Source organism: Salvelinus namaycush, chromosome 31 (genome assembly GCF_016432855.1).
Source record: "Salvelinus namaycush isolate Seneca chromosome 31, SaNama_1.0, whole genome shotgun sequence".
Classification (NCBI taxonomy): domain Eukaryota; kingdom Metazoa; phylum Chordata; class Actinopteri; order Salmoniformes; family Salmonidae; genus Salvelinus; species Salvelinus namaycush.
Genome location: NC_052337.1, coordinates 48,240,039 through 48,258,774, shown reverse-complemented (window position 1 = coordinate 48,258,774; position 18,736 = coordinate 48,240,039). Strand labels below are relative to the sequence as shown.

Here is an 18,736-nt window from a genome sequence, read left to right as displayed (position 1 = left end):
GCATTTCCATACATTTCTGCATTTCCTTCACTCATTTGAGATAATTTACACAATGCCACGTAGGGCTGCACAAATAAGGGCAAACAACCTAGGCCTTATTTTTAACCAAATGTTGCAATTGTAATTGACTTGCGATTTAGAGCAAAACGCTTGGGTGAATTGTTGGAATCACAGAAATAAAATAATTATTCTAATTCTATAGTTAGAATATAATAGTGGGCACTTTGAATATTGTTTGACATGACAACGAATGAAAATGCCAGGGAGGAGTTATTGTGGCAGGGTAGGAACCAAAGTGTTAAGTGTTTCCTAGGGGAACCTATAAATCTTTGACTACATTGAATGTTCTTATCTACTTTGCATATTCCTTTTTGATTTAAAATATACTGTTGCTCAAACATGCTGATTTAGGTCTACACCATCACTGGTATTATCAGACTGTATAGCTAGTTACGTTTGCTCTCAGTGCATTTATTAGCTATCTAGCTAGCCAGCTAACTAGAAATTAGCATTTAAATTAGAATGAGCTAACACGATTTAGGTCCAACTTGCTAAGAAAAGACAAACTAGCTGTTTTTGCAGATGTAAGAAACACAAACTAATAGTGTAAGTATAGAACACTAGTGAATTTATATTAAGAAGCAAAGTGAAAACAGCATCATTGTCATCAACATTGTTGCTTGTGCTGCATTGACTATGCAGACTGAACACGCAAGTGTCTCGTGATCAAGCAACAACAAATGTGCTCCTTCAGTGACAGAGGGCGGGGATAGGTCTGCGTAGAAAGCAGCATGAAGAGAGAATGAGCTAAGAGAGAATGAGCAGAGAGAGATCACTAAAGTAGTGGAGTAAACTATAAACATGTACATTACACACGGCGTATCACATTAACAAACCAAACATTCAAATATCATTCTAGGAGGTAAAGTAAAAACCCAAACCAGTCTGTGCATATATACAGGTATATTGTACAATACGGTATTATGCCAAGCCCTACTCGGGTGTGCTTGAGCAGTGCTGACTCAAAAGCCTGCACACCCAATGGCCTAGCTCTCCTGATAGAGTTGACCGCATGTGTTTTATACAGTAAGATGTCGAAGATAAATACACAACGCAGAGACAGAGGGCGAGAGGTCAAAAGGATGAGAAGTCAATTGTGTTTTTTCTGTAATAGGGAATTATTGATCAATGTTTCAGAGACATGGGAGAAATATGTCTCCTGAAATAGGATACTTTGGCTAGTTTTATTGCAAGGAATTCTAATTTGTCAACCACAGGCTAGGGCTGGGTTATAAAACTACATGCTGTCCCTTTGTTCTTGGGAGATAATCACTGAGAGAGCATCACTGAGGACAGGGGAGAATGACCATCTACCTCCCCATATGATTTGTCCTCTTCGAATAAACCTATTTTCCTCCCCCTTATTTGCTTTGGGGTCTGTGTTATTAAAGAATAACATAAATTGCTAACAGCAACAGTGCTTTATGCTTGTCTTTGTGCCATTTTCTTCATAGTGGTATCGTTATGGTATTGAGTATCATTAGAGCTGGTATTGGTATCGAATCGAAAATTGTTTATGATGTAGTTCATGATTTCCTCATTGGGTAGCCTAAACAAATGCAGATTGTCAACCCCATGCTTCTGCCATCTATAGCCTAGCCACTATGCTACTACATCCGTTAGGCTACAGAAGAATGCGCATTGCTAAAACAGCACACCTGCCTGATATTGAGCCATGTAGGCTATAGCTTTTAGAGAAAGTGCCAGACCTATAAATTCAACATCTTGCCAACATGGGCTCATTTATGGAGGGGAATGAATATTAGCAGGTATGTGGTGCACGCAGACCTCAACTTTGATATTAAATTGCATTCCAAGTGACATTAAAAAAGGTATTAACCACCGAGTCAATTTCCCAGCGAAAATCGAATTAGCATAATACAAAAATCCCCATCAAAATCAGTCTGTTTAAGCTAGAGATAATCAGCTATTTGCAAGGGCTCCGTCTCAATCTACTGCATCCGCCAACAGAGGCCTTACACATCTGCGGTGGAAGGTGGCCTGAGCTACAGCGGTGTTTGTCAGACCATGAGACATCCTGAAAATAGGTCTCCTCAAAACAGTTCGGGCAACACACTAATATGACCACTCTATAGAAAGGTGAGTCTCTCACAAACACATACATATTTTTCTCTACGATGCCCACAAGCCTCGCCGAAGGCAGCCCTGTACCGTTTTTTTTTTTTAAACTAACAAAAAAAACTATTTTAAATGCCTAAAAAACGGGTTAAATGTGTCCCCCAAAAATAGTTTCCTGATCTTTCTTATATCTCTCAGATATAGGACAGACGCTTCAAAACAAAGTTCCTGGAGATTTTTTTGGGGACCATCTGTTTTTCAATGTATGAATCGTTTATTCAAGGCGTTTTCTATGGGCGAATAGCAGTAAGGACAAATTAAATGTTTCTGCAAATATACATTTATGTATTTTTTGACCTAAAGGGGTACTAAAATTCTCCCCCCCTAAAATTCTCCCCCCCTCTAGAGGGTTAAAAAGTCTTAAATTCAACTTCATGGAATTTGCAAATAGTCAGACACCCAGTCTAATACCCAGCCTCGTCTCTAGGGTGACATTCGGCCAATGGACAGGTTAAGGTGTTTGGGAAATAACCAAACATCTTGTTTGATGCATCTCTAATATCGTTGTAATGTTATTAGGTATACCAGAATAATGATATACCAGAAGTAGTTTGCAGCACTTTGGGGCAGAGAAGCTATGGATGGATATGCTGCAGGAGTAAAGAACTGAGGGGTGTAGTGGTACTCACGCAGACTTGCAGGAACCAGGACATGAAGAGGAGTGCTTGCGATCTTTCTCCAGTTTTGGCTTCTTCCTTGGCAGGGATTTCACATCCTTCTCAGCCTGAAAAAAATTAAATAATAATAGTAATAAAAACTATACTAGCGACAGGTTTGCTCTTCTTACAATTTAAAAAATCAATTCAGCATCTATGGCCAAAGCACTTTTGTTACTTCTCCATGTTCACCCTCTCAAGCAGACCACGAGGTCTAGAGTACTACTACTTTCACGATCTAACGCTAGTCAACCATACAGGTTGGCAGACCTCTCAGGGGCAGTGACACACAGCCTAGATAAGAGCCTTTTGAAGGAGGACAGGCTGCCCTGTACACCTCAACAGCAGAGAGCCAAAGAAAACAAGGACCAGACATATACTGTATAAATTATTTTCAGGCAATTTTACCATTACAGCTGGGACACCAACAGCTTAGCACATTATGCAAAACAGTATGTTTGATTCAATGTGGGAAGTAAAATGCTTAAAATACACTGAATACATTACTCAACATACAGGAAGCAGGACAGAACAGCAGCCTCTGGTAAGACACCGGATGCATTTATGTAAACAGCTGGTGCACGATATCTAAGGAAGTCTCGAGGTTTTGCGGGCCTGAGGTAGAGTATCTCATGATAAGCTGTAGACCGCACTATCGACCTAGAGAGTTTCTGTATTTTTCATAGCTGTCTACACACAGTTGAAGTCGGAAGTCTACATACACTTAGGTGGGAGTCATTAAAACTCGTTTTGCAACCATTCCCAAAATTTCTTGTTAACAAACTATAGTTTGTCGGTTAGGACAGCTACTTTGTGCATGACACAAGTAATTTCCCAACAATTGTTTACATTCAGATTATTTCACTTATAATTCACTGTATCACAATTCCAGTGGGTCAGAAGTTTACATACACTAAGTTGACTGTGCCTTTAACTTCTGTGGGCTGCAATCCCGGTAACGGGATCGATATGACAACATCCAGTGAAAGTGCAGGGAGCCAAATTCAAAAAACAGAAATCTCATAATTAAAATTCCTCAGACATATATGTGTCTTAAACCATTTTAAAGGTAATCTTGTTGTTAATCCCACCAAAGTGTCCGATTTCAAATATGCTTTTCAGCAAAAGCACCACAAACGATTATGTTAGGTTACACCAAACCACAATAAGCACAGCCATTTTTCCAGCCAAAGATAGGAGTCACAAAAAGCGCAAATAGAGATAGAATGAATCACTAACCTTTGATGATCTTCATCAGATGACACTCATAGGACTTCATGTTACACAATACATGTATGTTTCGTTTGATAAAGTTCATATTTATATAAAAAAAATCTGAGTTTACATTGGCGCGTTACATTCACTAGTTCCAAAAACACACAGTGATTTTGCATAGCCACATCGTTTCAACAGAAATACTCATCATAAATGTAGATGATAATACAAGTTATACACATGGAATTATAGATATACCTCTCCTTAAATGCAACCGCTGTCAGATTTCAAAAAAACTTTACGGAAAAAGCAAACCATGCAATAATCTGAGACGGCGCTCAGAACAAGTCAAATTATACGCCATGTTGGAGTCAACAGAAATCAGAAATGACATGATAAATGTTTCCTTACCTTTGATGATCTTCATCAGAATGCACTCCCAGGAATCCCAGGTCCACAATAAAAGCTTGATTTGTTCGACAATGTGCATTATTTATGTCCAATTAGCTACTTTGGTTAGCGTGTTTGGTAAACAATTCCAAAGTCACGAAGCGCGTTCCCTAAAAGCTGACGAAATCTCCAAAAGTTCCGTAACAGTCAGTAGAAACATGTCAAACGATGTATTGAATCAATCTTTAGAATGTTGTTAACATAAATCTTGAATAACGTTCCAACTGGAGAATTACATTGACTTCAGATGAGCGATGGAACAGAGCTCCCTCTTATGTGAACGCGCATGGTGAAAGCATGGTCAGGTCATGGCAGACTTGACTAATTCCTCTCTTATTCGGCCCCCCTTAGAGGCATCAGACAAAGTTCTACAGACTGTTGACATCTAGTGGAAGCCGTAGGAAGTGAAAACTCATTCATATCTCGCTGTGATTTCAATGGGATCTAGGTTGAAAATCCACCAGCCTAATAATTTCCACTTCCTGTTTGGATTTTTTCTCAGGTTTTTGCCTTCCATATGAGTTCTGTTATACTCACAGACATAATTCAAACAGTTTTATAAACTTCAGAGTGTTTTCTATCCAATACTAATAATATGCATATATTAGCAACTATGACTGAGGAGCCAGCCGTTTACTCTGGGCACCTCTGTGCACCTTTCATCCAAGCTACTCAATACTGCCCCTGCAGCCACAAGAAGTTAAACAGCTTGGAAAATTCCAGAAAAGGTTGTCATGGCTTTAGAAGCTTCTGATTGGCTAATTGACATCATTTGAGTCAATTGGAGGTGTACCTATGGATGTATTTCAAGGCCTACCTTCAAACTCAAAGCTCATCACTAAGCTAAGGACTCTGGGACTAAACACATCCCTCTGCAACTGGATCCTGGACTTCCTGACGGGACGCCCCCAGGTGGTAAGGGTAGGTAACAACACATCTGCCACGCTGATCTTCAACACGGGGGCCCCTCAGAGGTGCGTACTTAGTCCCCTCCTGTACTCCATTCATGACTGCACGGCCAAGCACAACTCCAACACCATCATTAAGTTTGCTGATGACACAACAGTGGTAGGCCGGATCACCGACAACGATGAGACAGCCTATAAGGAGGAGGTCAGAACCTGACCGTGTGGTGCAAGGACAACAACCTCTCACTCAATGTGATCAAGACAAAGGACATGATCGTGGACTACAGGAAAAAGAGAACCGTGCACGCCCACATTCTCATCGACGGGGCTGTAGTGGAGCAGGTTGATAGATTCAAGTTCCTTGGCGTCCACATCATCAACAAACTAACATGGTCCAAACACACCAAGACAGTCATGAAGAGGGTACAACAAAACCTATTACCCCTCAGGAGACTGAAAAGATTTGGCATGGGTCCTCAGATCCTCAAAAGGTTTAACAGCGGCACCATCGAGAGCATCCTGACGGGTTGCATCACCGCCTGGTATAGTAACTGCTCGGCCTCCGACCGCAAGGCACTACAGAGGGTAGTGCGTACAGCCCAGTACCACACCGGGGCCAAGCTTCCTGCCATCCAGGAACTCTATACCAGGCGGTGTCAGAGGAAGGCTCTAAAAATTGTCAAAGACTCCAGCCACCCTATTCATAGACTGTTCTCTCTGCTACCGCACGGCAAGCAGTACCGGAGCACCAAGTCCAAGAGGCTCCTAAATAGCTTATAGCCCCAAGCCATAAGACTCCTGAATAGCTACTCAAATAGCTACCCAGACTATTTGGGTAGCTATAGACTTGTCACACAATGCAATCGTTAAGTGATGTAACAAGAAGGTGACATTGTGTACGGGACATTGTCTCTGCTGGTAAGATAACTAACGTAGCACCAATGTGTTTTAAATTATGATCGCACTGTTGATATACCTATACATGGCTAAGAGTGGGGCCAAGGTGAGGAGTGGGACATAATATTCCTGTATAGAAGAGCTGCTGAACCCAAGCCAGTTCATAAAAACAAACACAACAATCTGCTAATATCAGCAACAGTATGCATCCTATTTCACAAAACAAACAAAAACTCTCACCGGTCTCTTTTTGCAGACTTTGGTAGTGATGGGGAAAGCAGGGTCGCCGTCTCCAATCTCTGGGGCTGTGTTGGGTCTCTTCCTGCTGGTTGGTTCCTGGCCTCCCTGAGAAGGCCTGGAGCCCTGGGGAGGGACCCTGGACAGCAGATTGAGCTCAATCTTTACCAGCAGGGCATGTGGAGGTCCCTGGGGGGCCCTGGAAGCTTTGGCTGAGGACTCCCGTTTGGCCTGGTGTGCTGCAGCTGCAGAGTAGCTCCTGGGCGTTTTCTGGCCCTTATGAGGGGCCGGGAGGGTCTCTTTCCTGACACTGACGGAGGTTTCCACCACCCGGGCAGGGCTGGGACTGCGAGACCTCTCCCTCTTACAGTCCAGCATCAGAGTCATCTTGGGACCACTGCTTCCAGACTCTGGTAGTTTAGTCTTCCTCTTCTCCAAAGAGTTGCGCTTGGCAGACTTCTTACTGTCCGTTATGGCGCTGCCACTCTTGCTGCTGTGCCCGGTTTTCGTTTTGACCTTTGGCCTGTCTGTGAACGAGGGGTCTTTGTCGCGGGGGGCCACCTCCACACTCTCCACCCGCAGCCCAGCCTGGGAGTCCTCAGGACGGGGAGCCTTAACTGGTCTGGAGGGGTGTTTGTTCCCCACAGTTTTTCTCTGGCTGCTGCTGCTGCTGTCCCCAACATGTGAGGCGGCCGGGGACTTGTGGCGGACATGCTGTTTGCAGGCAACGTCCTCACTGCCTGGAGGTTTGGCTTCACTATCGCTGAACTCTGGGTATTGTGGTGGTGTGTGGGATTTGTAGTCCCTGGGAGGAATGGCCTCCTCTGAGTCATGGCTCTGCTGCTGTTTCGGTAGAGGGCTTTGGACAGTGTCACTCTGGCTCTCTGTGATGGGGTTCTGCTGGCTCACTCTGATCCAGTTATTCAGCTGCCAGTTAGTCACCACGGGGCCTTCAGCCTGGACAGAGACAATATATTAACAATGTAAAGAAACGTATAGGACCCGGTATAAACCTCAGGCCTAGTCCTGGATTCCAAAGCCATTTGAATGAAGATTCTGTGTACGGGGAAACTGGCCCATGGTGAACGCATGATCAATCAAAGACTAAGCAAGTTATTTGAGTGTTCCAAGTGTATGACTAAGTAGTGTGCTGTGTGTTTATACCTTGGGTACTGGTGGGCTGCTGCTCCTGAGGGGTTGTGGGGCCTCCTCTGTCCCACTCTCACTGCTCTCACTGTCTGAGTCTGACCCTGAGCTGCTCTCGGAGTCATTGGAGCTGGCTGACTCCACCCCACTGGAATGTGTTGCTTCAACCGTACTGAAGGACCAGAGAGACGGAGAGCATAGTTACAACCAGAGAACGCAGAGACAGAAAGGTGTTAGACAGCAGTTCAGTTCATTTATCTGGCCTTTTACAGGAATGTGTTAGAAAACAGAGAAAGGTGTAAAAGCAGTAACTATTAACAAACTGTATAATAATACAGGTGAGTAAATGGTTTAGATGGAGAGTAGTTCTCTATCACAATACAACATCCCCCTCCCTGCCACATCCCTATAATCCCTCAGAGGTTAGGCCTCTTTACACACACACACACACACACACACACACAGACACAGACACAGACACAGACACAGACACACAGAGACACACACACACACACACACACACACACACAGAGGCCCGAGCAGAACCCCTTCCAAACTAAACACAGCAGCCTCCAGGATCGCTGAGCTCCTTTCTCCTGCTGTAACACTCAACCAGATGTGCTCTCAGAGCCACACACTCACCAAGCAGGGCAGGAGGAACTATTACTATCATGGCTTTTACTAGTATGCTAACAAATAGGCCAAGCTGTTCTGTACTCCTGATAATATCGGTGGTGTGAATACATTAGAAGAGAGAGAGGGTCACACATTACATGAACTAGGGATAGGCCTTGCTACATGTGTCTTTCAAACAAGGATATGAGTTTGAGAGTGAATGACTACGTCTTAGCTTTCCGTTTGACCAAAATACGTTTTATATTGTTGTTCTACTGTACACTGAAATGGCCTTGTTAACACCAGAACCGCCATTGTCAAAATGGCCACTGACGTTTGATTTTGTACAACAAAAAATAAGATTCCTACCTTAATGGGCCAAGACAAATGCGCTGTAGGACGTTGGTACCAAGCCAGGCACTAATGTGTCTCTCTCCTCACTGAATGACGTAAATTGTGCACGTTAATTCACAACAGAATTTAAATTAACTGAATGATGAGGGTGAAGAGGGTGATTTAATTTAGAACAATTGTGTAATGAAGAATTGTGTCCGCTGTGGTGAGGTCTAATTATTGGAATTAATGGCATGTAATCTCCCCTTGGCGAGATTCCAATCAGACAATACAGGGTACGATATGAAAAGTAATTTTATTGATTGTAACTTTTTATGGATATATTTCCACTAATATTTCTTTATGAAATGAATTCTTTATACTTGTGTTATGCACCATTTATCAAGCATTGGCACTCATGTTTATGGAAAATTATTTGACTGCCTGCCTTGCGGGTTGATATCATTCCCTTTTCCACTGAACAAAAATATAAATGCAAAATGCAACAAATTAAAAGATTTTACTGAATTTATAAAGGAAATAAGTCCAGTCAGTCAATTTAAATGAATTAATTAGGCCCTAATCTATGGATTTCACATGACTGGGAATACAGATATGCATCTGTTGGTCACAAATGCCTTTAAAAAAAGTAGGGGCGTGGATCAGATAACCAGTCAGTATCTGGGGTGACCACCATTTGCCTCATGCAGCGCGACATCTTCTTCGCATAGAGTTGATCAGGCTGTTGATTGTGGCCTGTGGAATGTTGTCCCACTCCTATTCAATGGCTGTGCGAAATTCCTGGATATTGGCGGGAACTGGAACACGCTGTCGTACACATTGATCCAGAGCATCCCAAACATGCTCAATGGGTGACATGTCTGGTGAGTATACAGGCCATGGAAGAACGGACATTTTCAGCATCCAGGAATAGTGTACAGATCCTTGTGACACGACGTCATACACGCTTTCTGCCATCTATCCGGCACAGTTGAAACTGGAATTCATCCGTGACAAGCTCACTTCTCCAGCGTGCCAGTGTCAAGCGAGGTGAGCATTTGCAAACTGAAGTCGGTAACGATGCCAAACTGCAGGCAGGTCAATACCCTGGTGAGGACGACGAGCATGCAGATGAGCTTCCATGAGACGGTTTCTGACAGTTGGAAAACCCACAATTTCAGCAGCTGTCCAGGTGGCTGGTCTCAGACAATCCTGCAGGTGAAGAAGCCGCATGGGGAGGTCCTGGGCTGACGTGGTCTGCAGTTGGACGTACTGCTTACGGCTTAAGGCATAGAAATTAACATTAAATTCTCTGGCAACAGCTCTGGTGGACATTCCTGCAGTATACCAATTGTACGCTCCCTCAAAACTTGAGACATTGGTAGCATTGTGTTGTGACAAAACTGCACATTTTAGAGTGACCTATTATTGTCCTGAGCACAAGGTGCACCTCTAACGCTCATGCTGTTTAATCAGCTTCTTGATATGCAAAACCTGTCTGGTGGATGGATTATATTGGCAAAGGAGAAATGGTCACTAACAGGAATGTAAACAAATTTGTGCACAACATTAGTGAGAAATAAGCCTTTTGTGCGTATGGAAAATGTTTGGGATCTTTTATTTCAGCTACGATACATAGGAAGGATTTTAGATAGAAAACTGTGAAACTGTGCTGTGATATGATACAGTCTGCCGGTGACTGTGTAATAGGAGAGAAAGCGGCACAAGACTTGTCTGTGGCACGCATGTGAAGAATACAACCACACACAGACACGTGAGTAGACTTCTGCTGCTGCAGCCTCTCTCTAATCTGATAGCAGGATGATATATCTGAAGAGTCTATGAGGTAATCTAATACGCGGTCTGCACTGATCTGGACTAACTGCATAATGAACGCACACACATACACTAGCTCCACCCCCTGGATGTTCTTTCAGGCCACAAAGGGTCACTGCTACCTTTTCAACACCAACGGGAGACAAAGGCCTGGGGCGCACTATGGCCCCTCTTTGGGGACATTAGTACACATTGGGGACATGACAGAGGGTGAAAGTATACTCACGATGAGCTCTGTTGACAGATGAGTGTGGAGGAAGGGGCTAGTGGAGGTGATCCATAGTGTTCTGGGAAGAGAGAAAAAAAAAAACATCTTTACTAAAACAGATGATAGGACACGCCCCCTTACCAATATTCCCTCTAAACTGCGCACACTCGGGACTGCCCTGCAGAAGAAATATCAGCCTGCGCACAAGATTGGAAGTCAATTAAGGGGGAAAACTCTGGAAAGTTAACTCGTTTAACGTTTCCCTTTGCTGTGGGAATTGTGATCGAATCAACACAATATTATCCACTTCCAATGCAACATACCGAAACAAACAAACTACGCAAGACTTAGTATGCAAAACTAACTATGCAAGATATTTTGCTGTAGGCAGAATGCATCGGAGTAGGATTCTATTGCATTGACATGCATGACTCCGTACTCTACACAAAACAGTACAGCATAACCTATCAGAGCTGCAGTAGGCCTATATGCAAATAGGCCATATTTGGATCTGTGCAATTCACTGAGCTGCATGAGCGGTCGTGAGTAGATGCGCTTGTTTTGAGATCAGAGCGAGAGCTGCATTTAGCCATGTGTGCACATTTGTTATTTTTTTTGTAATTAAAATGTAACCTTTATTTAACTAGGGCAAGTCAGTTAAGAACAAATTCTTATTTACAATGATGGCCTATCGTTCATATTCTTTGCTAGTTAGCCCAGTTATAAATACACCACATGGATAAAAGTACGTGGACACCTGCTCGTTGAACATCTCATTCCAAAATCATGGGCATTAATATGGATATGGTCGCCCCTTTGCTGCTATAACAGCTTTCCACTAGATGTTGGAAGATTGCTGCGTGGACTTGCTTCCATTCAACCACAAGAGCATTAGTGAGGTCGGGCGATTAGGCCTGGCTCAGTGCTCTTCCACACCGATTTCAACAAACCATTTCTGTATGGACCTCGCTTTGTGCATGGTGGCATTGTCATGTTGAAACAGGAAAGGGCCTTCCCCAAACTGTTGCCACAAATATGGAAGCACAGAATCATCTGGAATGTCATTGTACGCTATAGCGTTAAAATGTCCCTTCACTGAAACTAAGGGGACTAACCCGAACCATGAAAAACAGCCCCAGAGTATTATTCCTCCTCCATCAAACTTTACAGTTGGCACTACGCATTGGGGCAGGTAGCGTTCTCCTGGCATCCGCCAAACCCAGATTCATCCGTCGGACTGCCAGATGATGAAGCGTGTTCCAGAGTCCAATGGCGGCGAACTTTACACCATTCCAGTCGATCCTTGGCATTGCGCAAGGTGACCTTGCACTCATTTTGACGCACTATAGCATTCTACTGTCCCGTTCTGTGAGCTTGTGTGGCCTACCACTTCGGGGGTGAGGCATTGTTGTTCCTAGACGTTTTCACTTCACAATAACAGCACTTACAGTTGACTGGTGCAGAAATTTGAAGAACTGACTTGTTGGAAAAGTGGCATCCTATGATGCCACTTTTGAAAGTAATTTAGCTCTTCAGTATGGGCCATCCTACTGCCAATGTTTCATCTACATAGATTGTGATTCTATACACCTATCAGCAACAGCTGTGCCTGAAATAGCCAAATCCACTCATTTGAAGGGGTGTCCACATACTTTTGTCCACATACTTTTGTATGCCATGTAGTGTAATTTGTAGTCAGCAATGGGGGAGCGATTGCTTCTAACAAGAGCACAAAACCTGTACATTTCTAGACATCTTTGAAAAGTGAGTTTGGTAAAGAGCTTTTTTGTTGTTTTAAAGGGGCAGTGATGTATTTTGAGACAGGCTTGAATAGACAATAGGCAGAGGGTAGCATAATGTGTCTGATACTCTGTAATAATGGTATGGGAATAATAATGCATTTATTTGGTATAGTTGTTTCTTGCATGAAACAATATTTTCAGTCACCTTGTCTGAAGGACAAGTGGATAAACAGGTTAATGTCATGCCCTGGATGTTTTTTTCAAAAGTCTCATGAAATGTAGGCCTACATTGAACCCCACATATTGGCTGCCACAGACTGAATGATAAAATAGCTATTTCCATGTTAAAATGTTATAGGATGCATTTTACATTATGATCAAATAGCCACAGTAGCCTACTTGACCACTGTCTGAAACTGTAACTTAAAGCGGGTACAGCCTCAGTGTTCACAGTAAACGCACGGTGGAAGTTGCACTGAATTGTCACAACATTCCAAGTTTGCGCTTAGCAGACCTGAAATTTTGCCCACAAAATTTGAGGGAACATTGCCCCTTACTAAAACACAGATCATAGGATATAGGACACACCCCCTTACTAAAAACCCAGTAGATAGGACACACTCCCTCAGCAGCCACATCACAGCTGATCCCCAACTAGTGAGGTTAGAAGAGGGAAATAATAGGTCAATAAAACCTTAATAAAGAGAGGCCCAGGGCCTAGAGCTGAGCTCATTTGGGAGGTTTATTATTTATTGGCAGACCAGTTCAATGGATGGAAGATGAACAACACGGCTATGACCAATGACTTTCTAACTCTGGGGGACGAGAGGCTCAAGTGTTTGTGACGGAGTCTGGTGGAAATGAAGAGAAAGAGAGATGGAAAAAGGAAAAAAAATCGAGAAATTGACACAGAGAGCCACTGAGGATAAAAGCGGACTCCTATTTGCCATATTTTCAATTTAGGCCTACTAGAATGTGTGTGCCTCCAGGCTTGGAGGGAAGCAAAAATCATTCCACTACCTAAAAATAGTAAAGCCCCCTTTACTGGCTCAAATAGCCGACCAATCAGCCTGTGTTTGACAAGATACAACGCTACTTTACAGTAAACAAACAAACTTTCAGCATGCTTATAGGGAAGGACATTCAACAAGCACTTTCACAATTGACTGATGATTGGCTGAGAGAAATTGATGATAAAAGATTGTGGGGGCTGTTTTGTTAGACTTCAGTGCAGCTTTTGACATCATAGATCATAGTCTGCTGCTGGAAAAACTTGTATTATGGCTTTACACCCGCTGCTATATTATGGCTAATGAGTTACCTGTCTAACAGAACACAGAGGGTGTTCTTTAATGGAAGCCTCTTCAACATAATCCAGGTAGAATCAGGAATTTCCCAGGGCAGCTGTCTAGGCCCATTACTTTTTTCAATTTTTACTAATGACATGCCACTGGCTTTGAGTAAAGCCAGTGTGTCTATGTATGTAGATGACTCAACACTATACATGTCAGCTACTACAGCGACTGAAATGACTGCAACAATTAACAAAGAGTTGCATTAAGTTGCAGAGTGGGTAGCAAGGAATAAGTTATTACTAAATATTTCTAAAACTAAAAGCATTGTATTTGGGACAATTCATTCACTAAACCCTAAACCTCAACTAAATCTTGTAATGAATCATGTGGAAATTGAGCAAGTTGAGGTTACTAAACTGCTTGGCGTAACCCTAGATTGTAAACTGTCATGGTCAAAACATATTGATACAACAGTAGCTAAGATGGGGAGAAGTATGTTTATAATAAAGTGCTGCTCTACCTTCTTAACAGCACTATCAACAAGGCATGTCCTACAGGCCCTAGTTTTGTCACACCTGGACTACTGTTCAGTCCTGTGGTTAGGTACCACAACAAATTACTTAGGAAAATTACAATTGGCTCAGAACAGAGCAGCACGGCTGGCCCTTAGATGTACACAGAGAGCTAATATTAATAACATGCATGTCAATCTCTCCTGGTACAAAGTGGAGGAGAAATTGACTTTCTCACTACTTGTATTTATGAGAGATAATGACATGTTGAATGCACCGACATTCGGACACTCATGCATACCCCACAAGAGGTCTCTTCACAGTCCCCAAGTCCAGAACAGACTATGGGAGGCGAACATGGAACTAACTGATGCAAGCAGTAAAATTTGATTTAAAAAACAGATAAAAATACACCTTATGGAACAGTGGGGACTGTGAAGCAACACAAACAAAAAGGCACAGACACATGCATACACACACACGATAACCTACGCACTATACACACACGTACGCATGGATTTTGTACTGTTGATATGAGTGAGTGAGTGACACACACACAGAAACAAATGTAGAGAGAAAAAGCAAGATAGAGAGAGATACTAAAAGAGTGAGAGCGAGCCCAGCTGGCATTTATAGCACAATCATGAAAACGGGGCTGCAGAGAGAGCGACCCCCATCAACTGTCAAATTAGCTAATAAAGCCTCATTTGAGATGCCAGGGGGCAGTTTGTTCTCAGAGAAACACTGCTAAGCTAGTGTTTTAAACTTGATGCATGTAACATGATATACCAAGTGAGTGTAGACTCCCATTCCCCCACATTAACTTACTTTGTCCTGGAAATGCAGGTGGGACATGCTGTGCTTCCTGTGAGGGGACAAAGTAGAGGCAAACAGCCTTAGTGAACACACACACACAGATATGCTTTTCCACACAGGATTTACAGTATGTTGTCTGTAAAAAATACAATTAAAATAAAAATGGGCAATGTTTATATGACCTAAACTGTAGATAAAGAAAAAAAGAGTTACTTAGACATTTAAATGCTTCTTTAAGAACTTGGAATGTCCCCAAACCATTACTATCCATGATATTGCCATGGGTAAATTTACCACATTTGGACCATTGGTTGATGTAAAAGGCCATCCTCCAGATGGCAAGGCATTATTGGAGTCTGGGCATGCCAGTTGCATCATTTTTCAATTATGCACCAAATAGAAATCGTGTGAGAAATAACAGGACCCAAGTATGGTTTAAATTGTTTAAGAGCTCGATCAATGAACACTACTTCCACCATACCTCTCTTTAATCTCAGCCAGGGAGTGGAAGAGTTATATCTAAACCAACTTATAAAATTGGTCGAAATGCTAGAGCTTGGAAATACAATTTAAAGTTGGGAACGGATAGCCCTCCAGCTCCTATAGGCTAAGTAAGAAACGTATGCATATTAAGCAATAATTTATTAGCTAAATATAAGAGCCTTAAAATATATACCTGTCAAAGTCAACATGAAAAGGCTGTGTGCAAATTGCCAAAGCTAAATGCCAAAGCATTTCTGTGACAATAGACAACAGCTCAAGGACAGAACTACATAAATGTATCTCTGTAAAGCTTTCTGACTGCCAAGGAGGAGTTTGACGTCAGAAAACAATAGAATGTTCACGATTTAATGCATGCCAAAGCCGGTAAAATGAAAGGCAACGTTTTATACTGAGGCGTTGGCGGGACGTTTAAACATAATACCGGATGGCGGAAATAAAAATACAGGCTTTGTTCCCGGCAATACCTTTCAGATGTAAAGAAAAGTTGGCGGCATGCTAAAATTGGTGGGTTTTCATCTTGGTATGAACGGGATAACAACGAACACAAACACAGTGAACGCACATACAGTGAACGCAGACACAGAGGTGTTTTATGCATTCCCTTGTAATCTATGACAACACCGATGATTAATGGACATAATGCATGTGGTGTAGGTGTTGTGCAACACTGTCTTTGACTAAGTGGAACATGCGTAAGACAAGGGGAAATTGATTTGGGGATTCTAAATTGCTAGTACATACAGTAAAGCACATTGAGTTTAGGTTAGGCAAATACCTAAAGCTCATAAAACGGAGTATAGAGAAATAAAAGGAGTTGAGTTGTAAAAATTTTAGCAGCTCAGTGAGCTGAGAGGGACCTCACCTTGACTGGGAAGGAGAACTTGGAGGGCTCAGCTGTGCTGGGTGTGTGGATGGCAGTCAGGAGAGGAGGCCAGGAGTGGGTCATTTCCTGAAGGAGAGCGAGGCAGAGAGAGCGCAAGTGAAAGAAAGTTGCGAAAATAAGTATTAGCTAGGCCATTAGAGCCCCATAGTAAATACAGATGGCCAGGTCTCTCGTGCAAAAATAGATTTTTAAATCTCAATGAGACTCACCGTTGTGTACTAGAGTTAACCATGCCCTCCTACCAAGTCAATGTCTAAGACGCAGAGAGGAGGACTAACTACACAGCAGAACCTTTATGACTGATTCATATAGCACATTAAGCACTCTTCTGTCCTGAATGCAGAATGCATACTATAGTAGCTAGCTCTGTAAACATGGGTTGGCTTTAACACAGGAATGTGAAAAGCAGCCGTGTCCTCAGGAACTGATCCCTCTTTAGCAACCCAACATTCATCATGATAATAACACTAACAAACAAACTGACCAACCACCACCTCAACTCCGTAGGATTGATTACAGCTGTAAGTAAAGATTTAGGAACAACTTACCCTCAGAATGTCCTCCACACAGTGAGCTTCATTTGACAGAGTCTGGAAGGCAGAGAGAGGAGCACAGCACAGTTTGAGTGACACAGAAATCAGCCAAGAGGTGAAGCTTGAACACAACATATACATAACATAGGCATGGTGGTCTATACTATGAAACCACTATGCCCATGTGACTTTCACGTGCCCACACACACACAGAGCCGCCCTCCAACAGAAGCAGAAAGGCAGGCACAGAGTGAACCCTTGTGTGACCTCACACCTGATACAGTCCAGTAAGCTTGAGAAGAGCCTTCTCAGAGGTTAGACTGAGGCTTGGAGAGGGTGTGTGTGTGTGTGTGTATAAGTTTGTGTGTCTGTGTGGTCACAGAATTTCAGTTCAAGTTTGACCAATCACAGAATCTGCCTTTTTGGGTGTAGGCTTACTTTTCATATTTTACCAGCCTAAATGTCAATTTCATTCTGTTAATTTCTCAAAGACAAAAATCATGTGAAAAAACATTAAAACAATTACAGGAACGTTTTGAATGCACAAAAGTGTCAACTTTATGGCCCATATATTTATAGGAATGTAAACAAGGCAGCAATCCAGGAATGATGCAGTGTGCATCAAATTATTTTATCAGAATAACATTCTGACAACACAAACTCTGTTGTGATGTCACTTCAGCCGATAGTCAGTCGTGCCAGGCAGTTAAGTGAAACATTTGAATTTCAACTGACGTATTTCAGTAGCCTTAAAGAGTACAAACTAAGGTCGTGCCTACACGTGACACTTACAGTGGTAGCTGTAAGTGAAGTTGTGCGATTATGCTGCAGGACTTAGAGGTAATTTGTGGTTTAGTACAGTACCCTGTTTCACTACTTTATTGCTCCAGACCAGCGCAAAGGGGAGGTAGAGCACGGATTATGCTTTTGGGTCCCAAGTCGCTACTGTGTCTCTGACAATGAATGGGCGACATAAACCAAATAGAAACTGATAATTATGCACATCAGTATTACTTACTAAAACTTTTGTTACACTAAAGTTTTTATACTAAGAGAAAATTAGACTACAATTAGGGTGTGGAAATGTTAGGATTATTTTGCTCTTACTGTAGCCTACTCCCGACCGGTCACGTTGTACAGTGCCTGAGAGGCGCAGCGGTCTAAGACACTGCATCGCAGTGCAACCTGTGTTGCTACAGATGCTGGTTCAATACCCGTGCCGGCCTCAACTGGGAGACCCATAAGATAACTAAAAGCCTACAGTTTCTCTCCCTCTAAAAACAGAAATAGTTCTAAATATCAAAATGGCTTTATTTACAAATTAGTAACAATGTCTCTCCCCATGATCAAGAACAGCCTTTTTCCTCGATCAATTTATATTATTTGATAACAAAATCATCTCCAAAACATTTGTTTTAACACGACTATTATTATTATCATCATCAATTTAGAGTTATATAAAAGCCCTTTGTCTATTCTCACAGATATATTAACCCTGTTATTAGCAGGACAATCTATATTGGTCATGGCTCCCGAGAGGCGCACAATGGGATTGCCTTGCAGTTCTCCAGAAGATGGACCTAGTCCATGGGGAAGGGAGCAGGTGAACCCCCACCCGACCCCACTGGGTAGCACAGAGCAACACTAAGGGGCATTGCACTAATAATGGCGCTGAAAAGTTCCCGCTGTTCTTATTGCCAGTCTACACGTCCAAACTATAACAAAGTAATTAATAATGGTGTGAAAAATGC

At 42.5% G+C, this 18,736-nt stretch overlaps 1 protein-coding gene across 1 annotated transcript in view; it reads right to left on the bottom strand.

Annotated features, from left to right (window-relative positions):
• The window catches only part of LOC120025650 (AF4/FMR2 family member 1-like), a 70,363-nt gene that overhangs the window by 24,661 nt on the left and 26,966 nt on the right, over positions 1-18,736 (bottom strand). Inside the window, exons 4-10 of the mRNA XM_038970196.1 lie at positions 17,001-17,042; positions 16,432-16,518; positions 15,078-15,114; positions 10,719-10,779; positions 7,727-7,907; positions 6,566-7,519; positions 2,829-2,923 (exon numbers count right to left, since the gene is read on the bottom strand). Of these exons, the coding sequence (XP_038826124.1) occupies positions 2,829-2,923; positions 6,566-7,519; positions 7,727-7,907; positions 10,719-10,779; positions 15,078-15,114; positions 16,432-16,518; positions 17,001-17,042 (1,457 nt within the window). The remainder of the gene's footprint in view (positions 1-2,828; positions 2,924-6,565; positions 7,520-7,726; positions 7,908-10,718; positions 10,780-15,077; positions 15,115-16,431; positions 16,519-17,000; positions 17,043-18,736) is intronic.